Raw genomic sequence first — 18262 nt, forward strand, 5'->3', positions numbered from 1 at the left:
TTCGATTCTTGCGCCGCTGACATTAACAGCTGTTGCAACTTAATCAGTAATTGTCACTTTGTGTTGTTATCAGGCACAACGGTGTGAGGTCGTGGATTATTAGTGTAGAGTAAGCAGTGCAGTGGAGCCACGGTTAGAGCATTTCAGTTACGTACTGAATGAAGGCAGTAAACAGAAGCAAATCGACTTTTGTAGTAGAGCACAAACAGTTGCTGCGTACTAGAGATGTATGAATCTTAAAATGTAACAACTTGTTTTCAGGATTGGTTTAATAGTTTAAAGTTAGATTATTAGTTTGAATTTTTATCTTGGACTTTTATGAGGTGTAATCGAATCATTGAAGCATGACGACTACGTCATTACCCGATGGGCCAACAGGCGTCGAGGGGAGAGTGTTTGCAATTAAACCTGGCTTGAAGGTAAAAGAAGTCAACGTGTGGGACTTATTTCCATCGTTATATACGAACTCAACATTAAACGGGACTTTACCTACCCCCACCTACCGAACCGTGACCGAGCTTTGCGCCCCCTTCCCCCCTTGTAACCCACTGGGTTGTGGGAATCCCCTCCAAGCACCCATTGATTGTGAGAGTTGCGACCGAACAGCAGTTACGTTGATTTTGTTGGGGATGGCTCTTCTATCTTTGATGATTGTGTTGAGTAAGTTCGTTGGTTACTTGTTTGGATTTCAGTTGGCAACTAATGTTCAAGTAATATATGGTAGGATGGGGGAAGACGGGACACCTTTAGCACATAATATTCAAATAATCAGATCGTGTTTCAAACAATAAACAACGGTCTATAGGGGTCGTGAGGATACGGTTTTATAATTTTGTTTTAATGTTTTAGTTTACTACAAAATGAGGTACGTGAGGGGGGAATGAAAATGTGTCCCATCTTCCCCCACCCTACCATAGTTATGTGGGGTAAGATGGATACCATTAGGACATCGAGTTTTCTAGAGTCGTAAGAACGCGGGTATCTAATTTCGTAACAATTCTTGGTTTACTACTAATCGAGACGATAAAATAAAAATAAGATCATCTTACCTCAAGCCTTTTAATAGGCCTGGATGCACTTTGTTTTAATGTGTTGATTTGGATATTGGGTTAATGTACAGTGTACACCCTATGCTCACTGTCGGGCTACTATAAGTCAAGGAAAGTGGTTGAGCAAATGTTTTTAAATGACTATACATTATGCACTTTGTTCAATAGAGGTTGCATCAGGTTGTATGTAAACGACCTACAAAAGGAAATGGCGTTTCCTCGTGCATATAAATACATCGTGTACATTAAGTCTTTTTGAAACGCTATACGAGTCTGTTGCTGCCTACAAAGCATCGCACTTTGTAGTTATAGCCATCGCGGTAGTTCTAACACTGAATATGAGTCGATTATGACATTGTTATACCATGGGGTTTGCTGAATATATATATAAACACACTCGGTTTTCATCTTAAACCAACTTACTCATTTCGAATCCGATTCAAATAGTTTTACTACAACCTATAATGTTTTATTTCATATCTCGAATCATAACACGTTTTATTGACAGCTAACGTTCTTGTGATCGTGATCATCTTACGCAACAGCACGTTGAGACGTCGACACGGATACATCAAAGTTTCCTTGGCTGTCAGTGATCTTTTGGTTGGTCTGTTCGTTATGCCATCCACGATTTACAACATGGTTACATCACTTTTCTTACCGCTACACCCGGAACTGTTTCGTTGGGAAGCAAACGGAATAAATCCAGACCCGACAGGACTTGCGTCCGTCAAGTTTTTGCAACTCAATTCGTTGGGAAGTGTTTTCTTCGGTACCGTCCTCGTGGTGTCGGTGACGTCATCAATCTATAATTTGCTTCTCCTGAGTCTTGACAGGTCGGTGGTTTGTTGTCTGTAAGTTTATGGATGAAGGAAATTTCATACGTTGCAACACAGGTGTTTCGTCTTATACACCTCCTGCACGTTGACGAGTTACCATTACGTAACTTATTCGGTTGACTATTTTTTTTTAATTTTTATGGGGGAAAGAGGTATAGGGATTTTCGATGTTTTGCTGTATTGCTGGGGGTTTGGACATTCTGTTAGCGACACTAGATTGCAGCATTTGTCGTTTAGAATATAAGTTTTTGTATAACAAGAATATGTTGTACTTTATTCCTGAAAACGATACTTCTATAATTCAAAAACAAATCTATAATTCAATGTTTTAACACAGAGCGTTGGCCATTACTCGTCCCTTGCAACATCGATCTGGTAAATACTTCACCAAACGAAGACTCGGGTTATGCATTGGCGCAGTTTGGGTGCTGGGTAAGTTATACTTCTATAAGCAACATACTTTATAACTATTTTAACAACGATCGTGGTTTATTTGGACCTATAGTATAGCGGTCGTTTTAAACAAATAAACGTAAAACTTCTCAGGTCTTTGTAGTTTTCGGATGTTTAATCTCTTGTAGCTCCTTAGACATTGTAATGGACCAACTCCGGTCTAAATCGCAAGTCCAATGCGTGCCCCGCATTAGTTAAGCCTCGTCCATATGGAAATGAATAACCTAAACCGCGATACACCAGTCCTAAATTAAAGAATAAAACTACATTTAAAATTAAAATCTTTAACACCTTTATTCTTTAGGCATAGGCGTGTCATGTGTACCAGCTTTCCATTCGTCCGAGTTCGGCTACGCTTTGGACCCCACCACATTCTTCTACATGCAAATCAAAGTTTCAGCAGGTTCAGGCACAGATGGAGTGGGCGCAATCGCTCTTTTCTCTTTGCTGGTCATGGGTGTCCCGTAAGTATATTCCGGTAAAAAGTGGAGTGAGAGCAAATAACGTAGGGACAATTTAATAATCCCAAAGTGAAGTTATTTTAAACTTCCGTTCATATAGTTATTGTCCATTATTTTAAGTGAAGATACAGTGCTTATTAATTGAATGTATTTTCCGTATTTATGGTCCACGTTTTTAATGTTTTGGGGTAAAATTTACTTGTTCTTGGTATACCGATATAGTATATATAATTATACTATAGTACTGTGGTGTACGATTGGTTCTGCTAGCACATAATATCTTAGAAACAGACAGATTTTAACAATTAAGAAGTGTTTTGAAGTAGTAATATGTGGGTATTTATTTCTGTAAACGTTTGCTACCAAACAAGAAAAGATATTGAAAACATATCCCATCTTACCCCCACCCTAATATACTTCAAAATATAGAATGTATACTTCTAGCGACATATAGCAAGCAACAACATAACTACTTCCGCATATATGTTTTTATTTCTTGTCCCACGATTGAATGGTCTTATTACATCACATACATCCTGTTACGTCACAGGTACATACTCGTGGTAATTCTAAACATAATTACGATGGTGGTCACTTCGAGACGTTTGGAAGTACGACGACAACTTGGAAGTCAGATTTACAGAACTAACAACAAAAAAGCGGGAAATCATATGAGTGAACCCGCTCAGAGGTATAGAGTACTTTGAGAAAAATGGACACCTTTAGCACATAATATTCAGATATCCTGATCGTGTTTTAAACAATTAACAACGGTCTATGGAAGTCGTGGGGGTACGGTTTTATGAATCTTTAAATGTACTTCGTTTACTGCGAAATGGGGCGAGAAAATAGAACGAAAAGGTGTCCCATCTCTCCCCCCTTTCATATATTTAATAACAGTCAGCGTTCGTAACTTTCCACACATGTAAAGCTATTTCAAACAGTAAAATCAGCTAACTCGTTATACCAATATAACGCAGATTGAAAATGATACTCGACACGTGCCCCGAGATGAGTTACGGCGAAAACACCAAATCCTCGTCAATTGGATTTTCTTTGCCTACCAAGTGGCGACACAACCATTCAAACAATTCTAACGATACTAACGTATGTTGAACTTTTTACAGTTAAGCTGCAAGAACACTATTACCAATTCCTATCCTACGTTTCTTATTAAAATGTGCACCTTTAGTTACTTGTTTATAAGCATATTTCGGTGACATTGCTACAGCAATACAAGTTTATTTCATTTGTTTTTTTCTTAGTGTGTCGTTTACCGTTATACTTCTCACATTCCGCTTTTGTAAAATATCTTGTAGGTATAAAGTGTATCCAAAGTGATTAAATTTTTTTTATATTTATGCCATTTGTAGGTTCCAGGACGACTGTCTCGCGAAAGACTCGAAAGCGTTGGCTCAGTTTTTATTAAAGGAAAATTCAACACCAACCCGGTTAAGAAAGTCAACTCTAGAGTTATGAGGATGATAACTACAATGGTGGGAGTTTTCACTGGTGAGTAGTTTATAACGGTATCTTATGATACATCGGCACTGTGGCAAATATAGGTTAGTGCGCCTATCGTAACGAAACCAGAGTTTATGGGTTCAAGACTCGATGCTGCTACAATGTTTGGCGTGTATGTTCTTGGGCTTCCTTACAATGCTTCCTTAAGGATTGTCAAAGCTACCATAACATACATTATGAAAAAAAAAACAGAACAGCCGTGTTTTATAATTAAGAACGCACTTCTACAACGACGGTTGTTAGATGTAATAGGTGACGATACGGAATTATGGCATATTGACGCCTGTCACCACCATCGTATATATACGAACTTATAACGTAGAACCTGTCACCCATTAACGTAATGTTATACTTCGCCTCGCATGCTGTTTCAACAAAACATCAGCCGAATTGGACAGACAGCATTCAAGTCGTCTGATATTTAATTTTATCCGACCTTTTACGTCAATTCATTATAATTTCGTAATGACGCATCTTCCTGTTTTGCACAGCAGATACTCAATAGCTGACCTTATGTGACGTATATACTTGTATTTATATCATTCAACAATGTAAAGTCGATTACGGACTGTTACCGCAAAATTTATGTCTGTTTTCCGTTAACAAAGAAACGGGTATGAATGCAGATTTAAATGCATTATATTACTCTTCAGACGGGTAAGAGCGTATTACTACAATGTTAATGTCACGTAATTACAATGACCATTATGCATTTCCCACAGTGTGTGTCTGTCCCTACGTCATTGTGACTGGATTAATGTTCAATGGGACATTAAACTGCAACAACAGTGGTCCGTTGTACAACGTAGCAATATACCTTGTTGTCATGAACAGTGCAATGAACTTCTTTATTTACAACTTCTGGTACAAAAACTTCAGGTGAGGTGAATTGAAGGAATTTGCACACAGAAGGATTTTTGTTCACTTATGACTTATGTTATAGTTTGTTGTAACACACATATTCACAGCGTTAAATGTCAATACTTTGCCCCGAAAACATGGGCTTTATAGTCTAGAATACAACAATATATAAATCAATTATTTAGGTATTAAACTTGAACGTAAAACCGCTTATAAAATTTAATTTACCTTTTTCTACCAAGAACTATATGTGGTAGGGTGGGAAGAAGGGAGATGGGACACCTTTTCATTCTATTTTCTGTTCCCATTGAATAGTCAACAAAGAACATTCAAAGAATAATAAATCCGTATCCTTACGATATAGACCGTATATAGTTAATTGTTTCTAAAACACGATCAGCATATTATTATATGCTAAAGGTGACCCGTGCTACCTCACCCTACTGCACAAGCTTATTTTCCAAGCCTATACAATGTTGTAACAAGAATAAAAATTTGCAGGCAGCAATTTCGGGCTGTGTTCCAAACAACAGCAGAGCGCAGACGAAATGCAGGGAAAGCCAGTGTGGCAGCAACTTCCGCTTCTCGCTCCCGAACTTCAACCGGTAACTGGTCATCGTTGGCCAAAGGATCAGCTACGCGTTCTGTGGAATATAAAGGTGGTGTCACGTCCTTCCTCCAACCTGCGCCTGTGTCCAACCAAAAGTTACCAGAATAGACAAGTTATAAATTGGCAATAAGTCTTCGCGCAGCATGTTTTGAACAATTCGCAAGCATAAGTGTCGTTTCGTTGTTTATGTTTGAGCCCTTAAAACAAGTTATACGTGTGTGAAATTACGTTTTCTCTAAACTTTTTTCTATAGACGTCAACATACAAGCGAATATAAGTCATTTTCACCGACTTCCACGTTTCTATCTTCTTTCCCAGCAATCGTCATTATACCGCCATCCTTATCTTTACGCAGTGCAATAACATTGCCAGTTTAAGTTTATGAGACTTTGTAGAAGTGTTGGGACTTTTTGTTGGTGAAATAAACTGCGGTACGACTGTCATGTTTTGTGTTATCTCCGGGTTCCGAAATCTCAAAACAGCCCACAAAGCCTAGGTTTAATTGCAGCTCTTTATAACAAAACCAATAAAATTCAGACTTAGACGATAGATACTCTAATGCTTATAGAATATAACTGTTTAGTTCAGTTTATTGTGTTTTATTGAATTGTGTTGTTGGGTTTCTCCTTTTTTAATGCCACCCCGAACTAGAGTATATTGCTTTATTAAGCAAAAATGGTAGAACATTTCTATGTTGATCATAAGGATACGGTTGAGTGATCGTTGTCATAACTACGCAATAAGCTAAATATTTTTTAATACAAGGACGAATCAAGAATATATATTTTGTAAACGATGTAGTACATAGAAGTCGATCTAATTAATTACTGTTTAAATTAGAAACTATTAATTAAGTTTATAATGTCGCTGGTTGCTTAGATTCGATATACGGTCTGTAAATTAGTTGGCAAATTAGGCAAATTATTTAATTTACATTGCATTGACCGCAATTTGCTAGCTGGTAACAGCCATGGCAACAGTCCAGCATGCAAACTTCATTCAATATGGACGGCGTACAGGTTTACCTAAATCAGCTCCAACTAAAAGAAGTAAGATTGTAAAGTGAAATTCACTCTTTTCTAAAATTTGTTTTGCTATTTGTTTTTTTATGATGTAAGAGATGTTTTAGTGGTGTTGGTGGAAGATGATTTTAGTTTCAACCAAAACGTTTAAAATGAAAACAATTATATAGTAAACGTGGGCTGTAATGTTGGTACTGCAACCTACCAGAACTGTTTCTTTTTTTGTTTCATTATACATAGTATTATATTCTAGCAATTTTAAAGCCAATGTACCATTGTAGGTGGTTCAGCAAGTTCTGCACAAAACCAGGAACTCACAGTCGGTGTAAAGTTGGCTGATGGGACAGACTTACGACAGGTTTGAAGCATTGTTAAAATAAAGTTTTTCATAAATGCAATTATATAATATAAACAACTTTTCCATAATCTGTAAGTTCTATTTAAAACATTCTTTTCTAGTTTTACTTGTTTATACATTTACTTTGAATAGTTATTTTACCATCTAAGCATCAACACTTCTGCAGACTATTATACTGTAGAATCTGCAGCAACCCAATGTAATATTTTCCTCAAACTAACTCTTTCACTTCTTAATAATTTGCTTTTGTTTTTTGGGGTAATAGTCACATATTACATTTCTGTTTAACACTGTGTACTGTTTAAGGTAAAAGTTCTGCCAAGAAGGGAATGGAATCGAATCCAGGAAAGTCTTCACTCAAATGCGATGGAGATTGAAAGAATCAAGGAGGCACGAGCTAACAGGGAAGCACTTCATGCACAATCTAAAGAAATTGTTCAAAACTGGTCAAACACAATCGTTGTAAGTTTATTTTAATCATTATATAATAGGTTGGGGTAGGATGGTCCATGTTTTAATTTTATTTTCGTCTATTTTGGTAATAAACAAAGAACATTTACAAAAATATTTTCTCTTATTTTCATGACGTAAAAGGTAGTTTTGTTTAAACATTGTTCAAATATAGTGTGAAGAATTTGACTAACTAAAATGTCTTTTAAATTTTATAAAATAATTAATTGACAATCCATACAACACAGGGGCAGCGACAGAAGAAGTTACAAGCTCGTAAACTTCGTGAGGAGAAAGAAGAAGAAGGAAGAGTGAAGTTGGATATCGAGGAAGCAAAATATCAAGCAGAGAAACGAAAACAAGCAATCGATAAAGCGAAGACAATCCAATATTTCCAGACAGACCGAATCAAGTCATTTCATGTAATGTGTTTGTTGTTTATTCTTAATAGTTTTCAAAAACATGTATTTATGTATAAGAATAGGTAATGAGTGTTTATGTACTGTTTATTGAGGTTAAAACAATACCATGTGATGTATCTGTTGTTTTCAAAACTAAATATCTTAGGTTTAAAGTATGCATTGTTATGTCTGTTTGTTGTTGAGCTCTCTTTTATGCTGGTTCTAAGGTTTCTCAGCCCTTTTAGTTAGTCTCATATTAACTGCATTTTTTATATCACTGTAATATATAAATATATATTTTTATTTGTAAGTTATGTGACTATTTTAGTATAGTATCAAGTTTTCTCAGCCATTTTGCATGCGCCTATACATTAATAGCTTGGGGTGAACTGAACTATCCACACCATGTGTATGTATAATAATAATACTAAAGCCGTTTCATCCTCACAGGGCGCATTATTACTCACTGAAGTTCTTAAGGAGAGAGACGCCCAAGTTGAATTGAAGAAACAAAAGGAAGCCCAAAGTCATGGGAAAGACCACGAGCTATTAAAGCATTACAGGTGGCTAGTTTGTCTTTTACTTTTTACATCTTACAACTTTATGAAATTAAAACCTCTAATGCTGTCTGCCATACATCATACAAGTTGTATACTGTTGGTGAAAAAAAAAAGAAAAACTTGAAAAAAGGGTGAAAAAGAAGAAATACTAAAAAATACTTGTATAATTTTAACCAAGCTGTGTAATTCAAACCCCTTTATAGTTTAACAACTGATGGTAGGTACAAGTTTTCAAACCACTATTTTCATAACCACAATGTTGCAATGTTCCTAAAAAGGGTAATTTTTGGTGTTTTGATGCTTTTTGTTGTTTGTGATTGTGATGTCACTATTTTGTCTTGTTTCATCATAGAGCTGAGTATGAACGAGGAATACTTGAAGATCAACATAAAGCATCAAAGAGATATCAAGAAAGACAAAAAGTTGCCGAGTACCAAGCCATGCAGTAAGTTGATTATAAAATACATGTATTGTTGTATTTGTAGGGAAAGACATATAATTATGTAACTGTATTATAGTATTTAAAACATTTCTTTCTTAGGCTAATGTTTAAATCTGTTTGTCAAATTTCAGTTCCCCAGTTTGCTGATTTTTTTTAATGGTGCTTTATTTAATTTTTATGTAGATACAGTTTAAATATCAATACATCTAACTTTAAATGTAGTGATAAGCTAACATTCTTGTTTTATTAACTTGACTTTGTAATGTGTTGGCCTGTCTTCTCTGCCACTAAGTTTGTAGTCTGAGATGAAAGCAATATTTTTTCACAATAACAAGAAAATATTTCTTACAATAATGAGAAAAAAATATTTTTTTACAGTAACAGGATTTTTTTAACATCACAGTATTTTCATTGCCGAATATAATTATGCTTGCATTGTAGGATAAAGGAACACGTGAAGCAGCAAGATCAAGAAGCGCTGGAGGACAAAAAGGAAGGAGAAGAGGTTCGTAAACTCGCTCGTCTTCATGAGTGGGAGCAGAAGAAGTTGGAGCAAGTCCGGAGGCAAGAGAAGATGTTGGTGATGCAGAGTCATAAGGAGCATGAGCAAAATAAGTAAGACAAATAATAAACAAGTTTCTTTGCAATGTTGTTTTATGCTATTTATCTTTTGCACTTTTCCTTCATGTTAACGTGTTACACGTACCTGCACTTATTTGTTGTTGCATTTGTATATTTTTATGTTGTCTTTTGTTAAAATCATTTGTTTGTGTGTTTTTCATTTTTTTCATACATTCTCTTCATATATTTGTGTGTTGTCTACAATATGTATCCATGTTTTGTATATTTTGTGGTTTATGGCTGTCATATATTTGTATGTTGTGTGTTTTACACATTTACTTCTATACAACCGCTAGATACTTCTAAGTTATAAACATTCGCTTATTTAAACACGTCTCTTCCCCACAGAGCAGCAATTCGAGCACTCGAAGAACAACAGGAAGAGGAAGAAAATGAGGAAATTCGACTTTTCGCTGCAGCTAAGAAGAAAATGCTCAGACTTCGAAAGCAGAAAGAAGCCGAGTTATTTAAGTAGGTTCAAAAATTAATTAATTTATGTTCCGTTATACTTTGTTTTAAATATGATTTTTTTAAATGTTTGTTTGGAAACAACGGTATTTTAAGATATTGGTGGATTTATAAGCAAAGCTGTTACCAATAGAGTGTTCATAGTTTAAAATTATCAAGCATAAAATATCCAAAACTGTTGTTTGGCATTTTTCATGATTTAACAACGCATTGAACTAACTCATTAACTATCCAACTATACAATAGTTGTTTTATTAAAATACATGCATTTTTAAGTTGACTTGTTTTGATATTTTGAATATTTCTGTTGACCCCAATGATACAAATAAAGTTTACGTTACCCAGAGAGGTCCAGGACCACAAGAATAAGATGACCAACCTTCTTGCTGCTCAACTCAAGCAAAAGGTTGATGATGAAGATAGTAGGATCATCAAGGCAACAAAAGAGAAGGAAGAAAAACTGGCAAAAGAGAGAGATGAGAAGCAACAAAAACTGAAAAAGGCATTGAAGTCCATTGCTGAACACAGGGATGAACAGGTAGTTCTTAAGAACGAATTCTTTTCAAGATATGACTTATCACTGTTCTCCAAAGCGAAATTTAAATCAACAATTGTATATTTATATATAACATGTTGTTACAAAGCAAAAGTTTAGTTTAAAACTTGTTCCCCACCTAATTAACATTCAGATATTATTATTGTTGGTACCATTGTTATCCATGAACGATTCTTCACTTTTTATTTTTTGTTTAAATTTATACAATTTACAATAACAAAAAATATTATAAATCGCTTTTCTTATTTTAAACTAGAAAACTTTAAATTGTGCAAATATGCAACAATATGCAACACCAAAACCCGAACTGTTATCAATCAAACAAACTTTTTCCCCAGTTAACATTAAAAGAACGTCAAGAAAAGATGGAGAGAAGAAAAGCTCTTGAGCAACTCGCTGTGAAGGTTGAAGCCGACCGTGTGTTCAATCAGAAGCAGTATGAGAAAGCTGTGGCCACCAAGGAACATAAGAAACAGTTACAAGGTAGGCAAAGGTTACAAAAACATCAAAAATGAAAAAAGTTCTCTAAAACGAATCACCAACAAAGTTACATTATATAGATATGTGGTATTCAAAAGCAGACACAAGATGTATGAAAACCACTGTCGTTGCTCTGTCGCGTGAGGATAAATAAAGATCATTTATTCATTTATTTTTGCCCTCTCATGCTAGGATAATAAAAGAACATTCAATAATTTATCTTTGCCCTGCCTTGAGAGAATAAATAAGTTACATCTATTTATTCATACATGTTCTTTCAGCATTTCACATGGCTCAAATTAACGACCGAGCTGAGAAAGAGCGACAAAACAGGGAAGAAGAACTTCATCACGATGAACAACTGGTTAATCTACTTTCTATTGAAGAGGAACAATTCCAGGAATATGCAAATAAGGTGATTAATAAGGATGGGGTTTTAGTTCAAGACTTCCACGAGACTTAGTGCATGACGAGAAGGTTGTGGACGGGTTTGGTTGAACTGTGTTGTTCATGGAGTTTGGGAGGGGCACCCGTCACATGAAAGACTTAAATGTTTTTTTTGGTGTTGGGGTAATGGTCCAAATCTGGCCTAAATCCCAGGTCCGTGACAAGTACCCACAAAGAATAGAATAAAATAGAAGATGGTGATTCTTAATGAAATACACCTTGTGATTATGCACTTGTTACAGTGTGTTTAATTAATATGTCTCTTGTTTTGGTGGGGGAACAGATAAATCAACATTTCATGTAAGAGGTCTTACTCAGTGTTCACTAATGAGTTTTTAAATTTGTTAGTCATGCAGAAAATAAACAATCCACAAAGTAACGTACTTGCTTATTCGTAAGCGGGCTTTCAGTATATAAAACAGAACACCCATGTTATAACGACTTTCGTTTTTTCGCCATGAGTGGATAAAGCAAGTTATATACATACATATATATATTCAAGAGAGCAGCCCCTACAATAGTTTGCATATTCTAGGTTGATATACAAAATAAGCATCTTCATCAAATAAATGTTTTCCTAGGTTATTTCAGCCGCTAAGAAGAAGGGACAAAACCCCTACCCCCTTACCAAAGCTGCACAAGCTGGTGCTGGAGGTGGAAGAGGGCCAACATTTGATGGGAAAGGTGGATTGCGGCCAAGTTACATGACGGCCGATGGGTAAGTGGTATACTGTGTACAGTTTGCTGGATAGTAGGGTGGGTTAAAGTGGGACATGTTTTCTATCGTTTTTCCTGTCCTATTGCGTAGTTAACAAAACATATGTACATAATTAAATTACTGTAACCCCGCAAGCACTGTTTATAGTTAAAAACACAATCAAGAAATATAAAATATAAGTACAAAGGGTATCTTACCCCACAGTATTATGTACAGTGTACATGGTTACAGTTAGATGTCAGGATAAACATATAATAAATGAATGACACATACACCCACAATGGTAGCAGCATGTCCGGCGCGGTGGCGTAGTAGTTAGCGCGCCTGCCTGTAACCATTAGGTAATGGGTTCAAGGCTCGTCGCTGCTACCATTGTGGGCGTATGTGTCCTTGGGCAAGACACTTAACGACAATTGCTCCAACCAGTGGTCACTAATGGGTTGTCTAAATTATCAACCATACATAAAAAAATAAAAAATTCCCCAAAAAATAATCACCCACAAAGTAACATACATGGTAACTCGTAAGCTGGCACTAGGTGTTAAACCCGTGTGATAACGACTGTCGTTTTCCGGCCACACGAGGATAAAGTAAAAAAAAAGTAAGTTACATTCAGCATCAAGCCTCGAGCCAATATCCAATGTGCAAGAGACAGACGCACTAACCACTATGATAGCGCTGGACTTTTTTTCTTCAATAAAGTGAATGGTTTATGCGATAACGAATAACCGCCAACATATGGTTTATAAAACCACCATGCATGGTGCACACTAAGGCGGCCGTGTTACAATATATCGTGTTTAACCGCTACGTGAATAAAGTCCGGCGCCGCGGCGGGCTGCTATTGCTCTAATAGGATCTGATAGGTTGTCTAAATTGTCAGTCAAGGATTGGAAATTACGAAATTCCACCAATAAAGTCACCCCCAAATTATAATGTAGTAACACCGGTAACTAACAAGTGTGTACGAGATTTGTAAAACAGAACAACCGTGTTATAAATACCGACTCTCATTACCCTCCTACAAGAGGATAAATACGTTTCATTCCTTCATGTATGGTATCAAATAAGAACCTTTGGTGAAACCAAACAGTGAGCACAAAACCATCATGCATGGTGCGCTAGTACGCCGGAAATATCCCGTATGCCCCCGCCGCAACGACCAGCTTAAGTCAGAACCCTGGAACCAACGAGTTACAAAAAACTTTACAAGTTAACCGCTCAAAAAAAAAACAAACGGTAATTTGTGACCGGGTACGGTGTAACTAACACTCGTGTTATTACTTTTTGTCACGCGACAATTTAATTTTAAACCTCTATTTAAGTAAATCATATCCCTTGTCACTTATACATGATACAGTAGGGTGGGGGAAGATGGGACACCTTATAAATCTACTCTATCGTCGCATTTGGTAGTAAACAAAGAACATTTAAAGAATTATAAAACTGCATCCTCACGACTCCCATAGACCGTTGTTAATTGTTTAAAACACAAACATGATATTTGGATATTGTGTGCTAAAGGTGTCCCATCTTACCTCATTCTACTATATATATAAAAACGAATGTTCAAGCCGCATTGTATTTTATCGTGTGTGCAATTAAAATATCGGCAGATCTCAGATTTCCGCGTTCTGTTTGTAGTTTTTTTAATGAAATTTTCTTCGGAAACTAGACTCTTGGATATTTAAATACCATGTTATGTGTTCACAGATACGGCGTCCAGCTACCAAATTGTCAGAGATCAACCACAGAAAGCATAAAGTCAAAATGCGAGTCCGGAAACGCCACCGTCGCCAAAAAACGTCTCGGATTCGTCTGGTAACGATTGAACACATTTGGAAAAGCACAACTTTTGTTCCGGCACATTTTTGTATTCTTATTTTCACACTTATTGAACTTGATAGGTTGTTTGTATGCTCATTTATGTTCAGCACCTCACTGACCTTTTGTTTGTGTTTAGCGGCGTATATAAATTGACGTGTACAGTATACAATTATAATTAATGCACACACATTCTTATTAGGCGTCAAAATAGGCAAAATGATATTCTGTCATGCAATATCTAAAATACAGACTAACACGCAGCAGCCATCCATGTATGCCTATTACCGATAAAATCGATCTTACGCGTCGGTTGTAGTTCAGGGGTTGTGGTTTATCGGTTAAGTTTGTAGTTCAAAGGTTAAGAGTTAGCTTAGGTTCGTCTTATACAGATTCGCTGTAACTTAAGCGTAATAAAGCGATTTGATTGGTCAGAAAAGAGGGCTGGGTGCGACCACTCTGTATTTTTAAAACACGTATCCGGTCATGTAGCGGGGTGGGGGAAGATGGGACACCTTTAGCACATAATATCTAAATATCCTGATTGTGTTTTAAACAATTAACAACGGTTTAAGGGAGTCGTGAAGGCACAGTTTATAATTCTTTGAAATTTCTTTTTTTACTACCAAATTGGACGGGAAAATGGAATGAACAGGTGTCCCATCTTCTCCCACCCTACTATATAAAAAAGCATTCCCTATTTATATATATATATATCACCCAACACGGGTAATTTCCGGGTTTCAGTTGTGTTTAAATTGACCGCAAAAATGAATACAAAGTAGATGGACCGCGTAAGTGAGCGTAAGGTGATGCAAGGGTAGACCTTTTGAAAATGTTGTTCAGCAAATAAAGGTGGAGGGGTTAATAAAGCAGAAACAGGATATCCGTTTTATTATTCATTTTAATTTGTGCGAAACAAAATATTTTCTATCAGAGATCAATTCTGTCGTATAGACTTTTATTGGAGAAAATGTGTTGAAACACAATGAAGAGAATATTTTTTACAAGCATTAAGCACAGCAGCATACATACAAATCTATACAGCAGTGTTATATAATTTACACGCTACGTATTTTGTCCATATTTTTGTCCACATACAAGCATTGTAAGCATAGCACCATGCATGTCCACAATGTAAAGACTCACTGGTAACTACTACGTGCTGAGATTTCAGGGTTTAGATCTAATGTCCAGGTTTGGTTCATATCGGGTGTGTAATGTTGCTTACATACTCTGACGATTCTTTCTTCGCTCTCAAAACAAAGTCGGAGGTCCTGGTTTCGAGCTACAGCTATACTGCCTTTGTGGTGCCGGCTATCTTTTCTCCTAACAAAGCACCTTTTATCCGTATTCAAGCAGCACATCGAAGGGTCAAATTTTTCCTTTGGCCGCGTCCAACTTAAATAAGCGCAGGAAACGCGGGAATATCGAGAAACATGTATTTTCGTTTGAAGGAATTGATAATTACCAATCTTGTTTTTTACCGCAAATACATAGAACTCCTGGTTGTATCCAACAACGATTTTCCAAACGTATAAACCTCCATTGGATTGTGAGTCTTCTTTCACCATTACACGGCGCTTATGTTTGACCAACATCATCCCGTCCAGACCACACGAACGAATGACACAAGGTATCGGTCCGGATATGTTCATAATCCTTCACTTTAAAAATCTGTGCTGTAAAATAACTAATTCATCCCAGCCCGCTGGCTTTATACAACACGTACGAAAAAGAAAAAACTTCGCAAGGAAAGAAGGCTACCACAGTATTTTGACAAAAACATGCCGCAGACTCATTATAAAACGTGGTCGGGTTCTTTCCTGTATGTGTAATATACTAACTATAAGCCGTACGCAAAGCACACTGCTGATGGTATTTGGGTACTGGCCAAGGCTGGTCTATATTATATATAGGGTGGGGAAGATGGGACACTTTTTATTTCATTTCCCCGACCCATTTGTTTTTTTTAAATATGATCAGGATATTTATATATTATTTACTAAAGGTGTCCCATCTCCCCCACCCATTTATGCCTATATTGGTGCTGGGTTAAAAGTATTTTTTTATACAAACTGCTTTATTGCGTTTTTTTTGTATTTTAAAGCCCATTTTGCGGACTTCGTTGCTAGCATGTGTTTAACCAATAACAGACACCTTTTGTGCAGTCCCCAGGTCAATCCGAGACTGTTTGTCGTGCTGCTGATTCTCTCAAATTTTCGTCTTGAATTAATGGCGCTTATTCGTTTTTATATAAAGGTTTGGTCATGACGTATATCGGTGTCGGATAACGTGTGTATCAGGAAAATTCGCGGAATCGATGATTTCTCATCTACCATGACGCATCTACATCGGCGGGCGCGCCATCGTAAACTTCAGTTTTATTTGCATTACCTCCCGCTCAAACATAATTCTAAAGTTTAGGAATAAAGATCAAATCAAAAGGTTTGTTAATCGATCAAATGCCAAGAAAACGAAAAACTCCATTTCTTTGTTTTTCTTTAACTGGCGAAATATCATCTTTGGTACTTCAATGGATAATTGCTTTTCAACAAATTTATGACCTCACCATTGTTTTGGTTTTCAAAAAAGGTCACAAAAGAAGTCATTTTGCTGCAAACAGGCCGAGATTTGTTTGCAGAATACAGCCTAAAAGATTATCTTTGCATACTCTCATGTCAACGGCGGAATTCCACGCATGTTTAAAATTAGTTTTCAACACAAAAGCTCTGTCTTCTGTATGTTTGTTTAGTTACGGAATCATGCAAGCCAAAATACACTTCAGGACCACAGTTTGGAAAGTCTGTCATTGTTCCATGGTTTCATGCTTGCGCTGCTCATCCGCGTTACATAATTCCCGGTGTTCCAGTACCGGATGGCTGCCCATGTGTTATCACGTCAAGGTTTATTATATGCTTTTAGTGCGATACAGGTGCCCGGTTCCTTTGCAAATTGTCGTAATGCCAACCCAAAACAAAATGGTGCCAGTACATTTTATATATAGCATGAACCACATGATCAGAACAAATTAGTTTTACCGTTCAAGTTTCATGATTGCATTATACTTCATGTTTTCTTCGTCATGTATTCTGTATACATCGCTTAACGTATATAAAACATGTATAGTTAGCATTTAAGATGTGTTTTTTGATGTATGGCTGACAGTATAGAAAACCCATTAGTGACCACCGGGTTGGAACAACTCGTTTTAGTGTATTGCCCAAGAACGCATACGCCAACACTAGTACAGCGGCAACAAGCCCCTTAACCTCTGGGTTAGAGGTACGCCAACTATACTGTGATACCGCATCGGATACAATCGTGAAAATCTCCTCACCAAAGTATGTCTTAGCAAATTTTATTCACTTCCGTATAAATCGCTGTCACGGATAGAGCCGTGTAGGACTAATTTACGTTTTAAACTATATACCACAAATAAATCACGTAATATACGTAGGCGATATAGACAATAAAGCAGTATTCGCTACAATTTAACGTGTTCGTGAAATTTCTTCCCGAAATCTTATATCTCTAATAAAATAGTTTTGGTGTATTGGTTTACCTTGCCTTTCAAGCCGCTTGCTTGCAAAGTGATTTGAATCATAGAGAAAAGAATTCGGCCGGTTTATCAAACATTACTCACACCCGCATAAAGTCCAGGGTACCCTCAAGTGTATACGCTTCGTTTCACTGCAACGCTTTTAGGATTATTTGATTCACTGAATTCTAAAACCCCCGGTATAATTGCTGTCTGGCTTATAGTTGGTTAGAGAGAGAGAACGTAAGAAGTTTATTCAACTTTTGTGTATTCGTTTTATTGAGCGAAATATACAACTAAGCGGCATGGGTTAGAGTTGGCCTCGCGAAGACAACCCATGCGTGATTTTCGATACTGATTCATCGAGAGATAATACGTTCTTGAGCAAGACACTTTTCGACATTGCTTCGACCCAGTGTGGATACGAGTGGGGTGTCGAAATTAAGAAATGGCTTGTCAAAATCAGCCATACAAGAAAATAACAATCATCAAAGTTACCTAAAAACACCAAGTTAAATACGTACTTTAAGTTAACTAACTAGTTAACGGGCACAAGGTTGTTAAACAGAACACCAGT

General features: G+C 36.6%; 2 protein-coding genes across 2 annotated transcripts; both read left to right on the forward strand.

The window, feature by feature from the left end:
• The first annotated feature begins 133 nt into the window (after positions 1-133).
• LOC149730671 (dopamine receptor D3-like) lies at positions 134-6240 on the forward strand. The gene is made up of 9 exons (XM_089885049.1): positions 134-660; positions 1558-1885; positions 2226-2320; positions 2646-2805; positions 3353-3493; positions 3783-3909; positions 4176-4314; positions 5049-5205; positions 5689-6240. Exons 1-9 carry the CDS (start codon positions 345-347, stop codon positions 5903-5905), a joined length of 1680 nt encoding a protein of 559 aa, XP_089741175.1. The 5' UTR covers positions 134-344; the 3' UTR covers positions 5906-6240.
• A 377-nt stretch (positions 6241-6617) lies between these two features.
• Positions 6618-14336, forward strand: LOC149730672 (cilia- and flagella- associated protein 210-like). The gene is made up of 13 exons (XM_089885048.1): positions 6618-6846; positions 7101-7177; positions 7484-7639; positions 7876-8049; positions 8479-8591; positions 8941-9033; positions 9472-9645; positions 10000-10122; positions 10465-10657; positions 11014-11158; positions 11437-11570; positions 12184-12320; positions 14034-14336. Exons 1-13 carry the CDS (start codon positions 6768-6770, stop codon positions 14143-14145), a joined length of 1710 nt encoding a protein of 569 aa, XP_089741174.1. The 5' UTR covers positions 6618-6767; the 3' UTR covers positions 14146-14336.
• The last annotated feature ends 3926 nt before the right edge of the window (positions 14337-18262 follow it).

Source organism: Ciona robusta, chromosome 9 (assembly GCF_009617815.1).
Source record: "Ciona robusta chromosome 9, ASM961781v2".
NCBI lineage: Eukaryota > Metazoa > Chordata > Ascidiacea > Phlebobranchia > Cionidae > Ciona > Ciona robusta.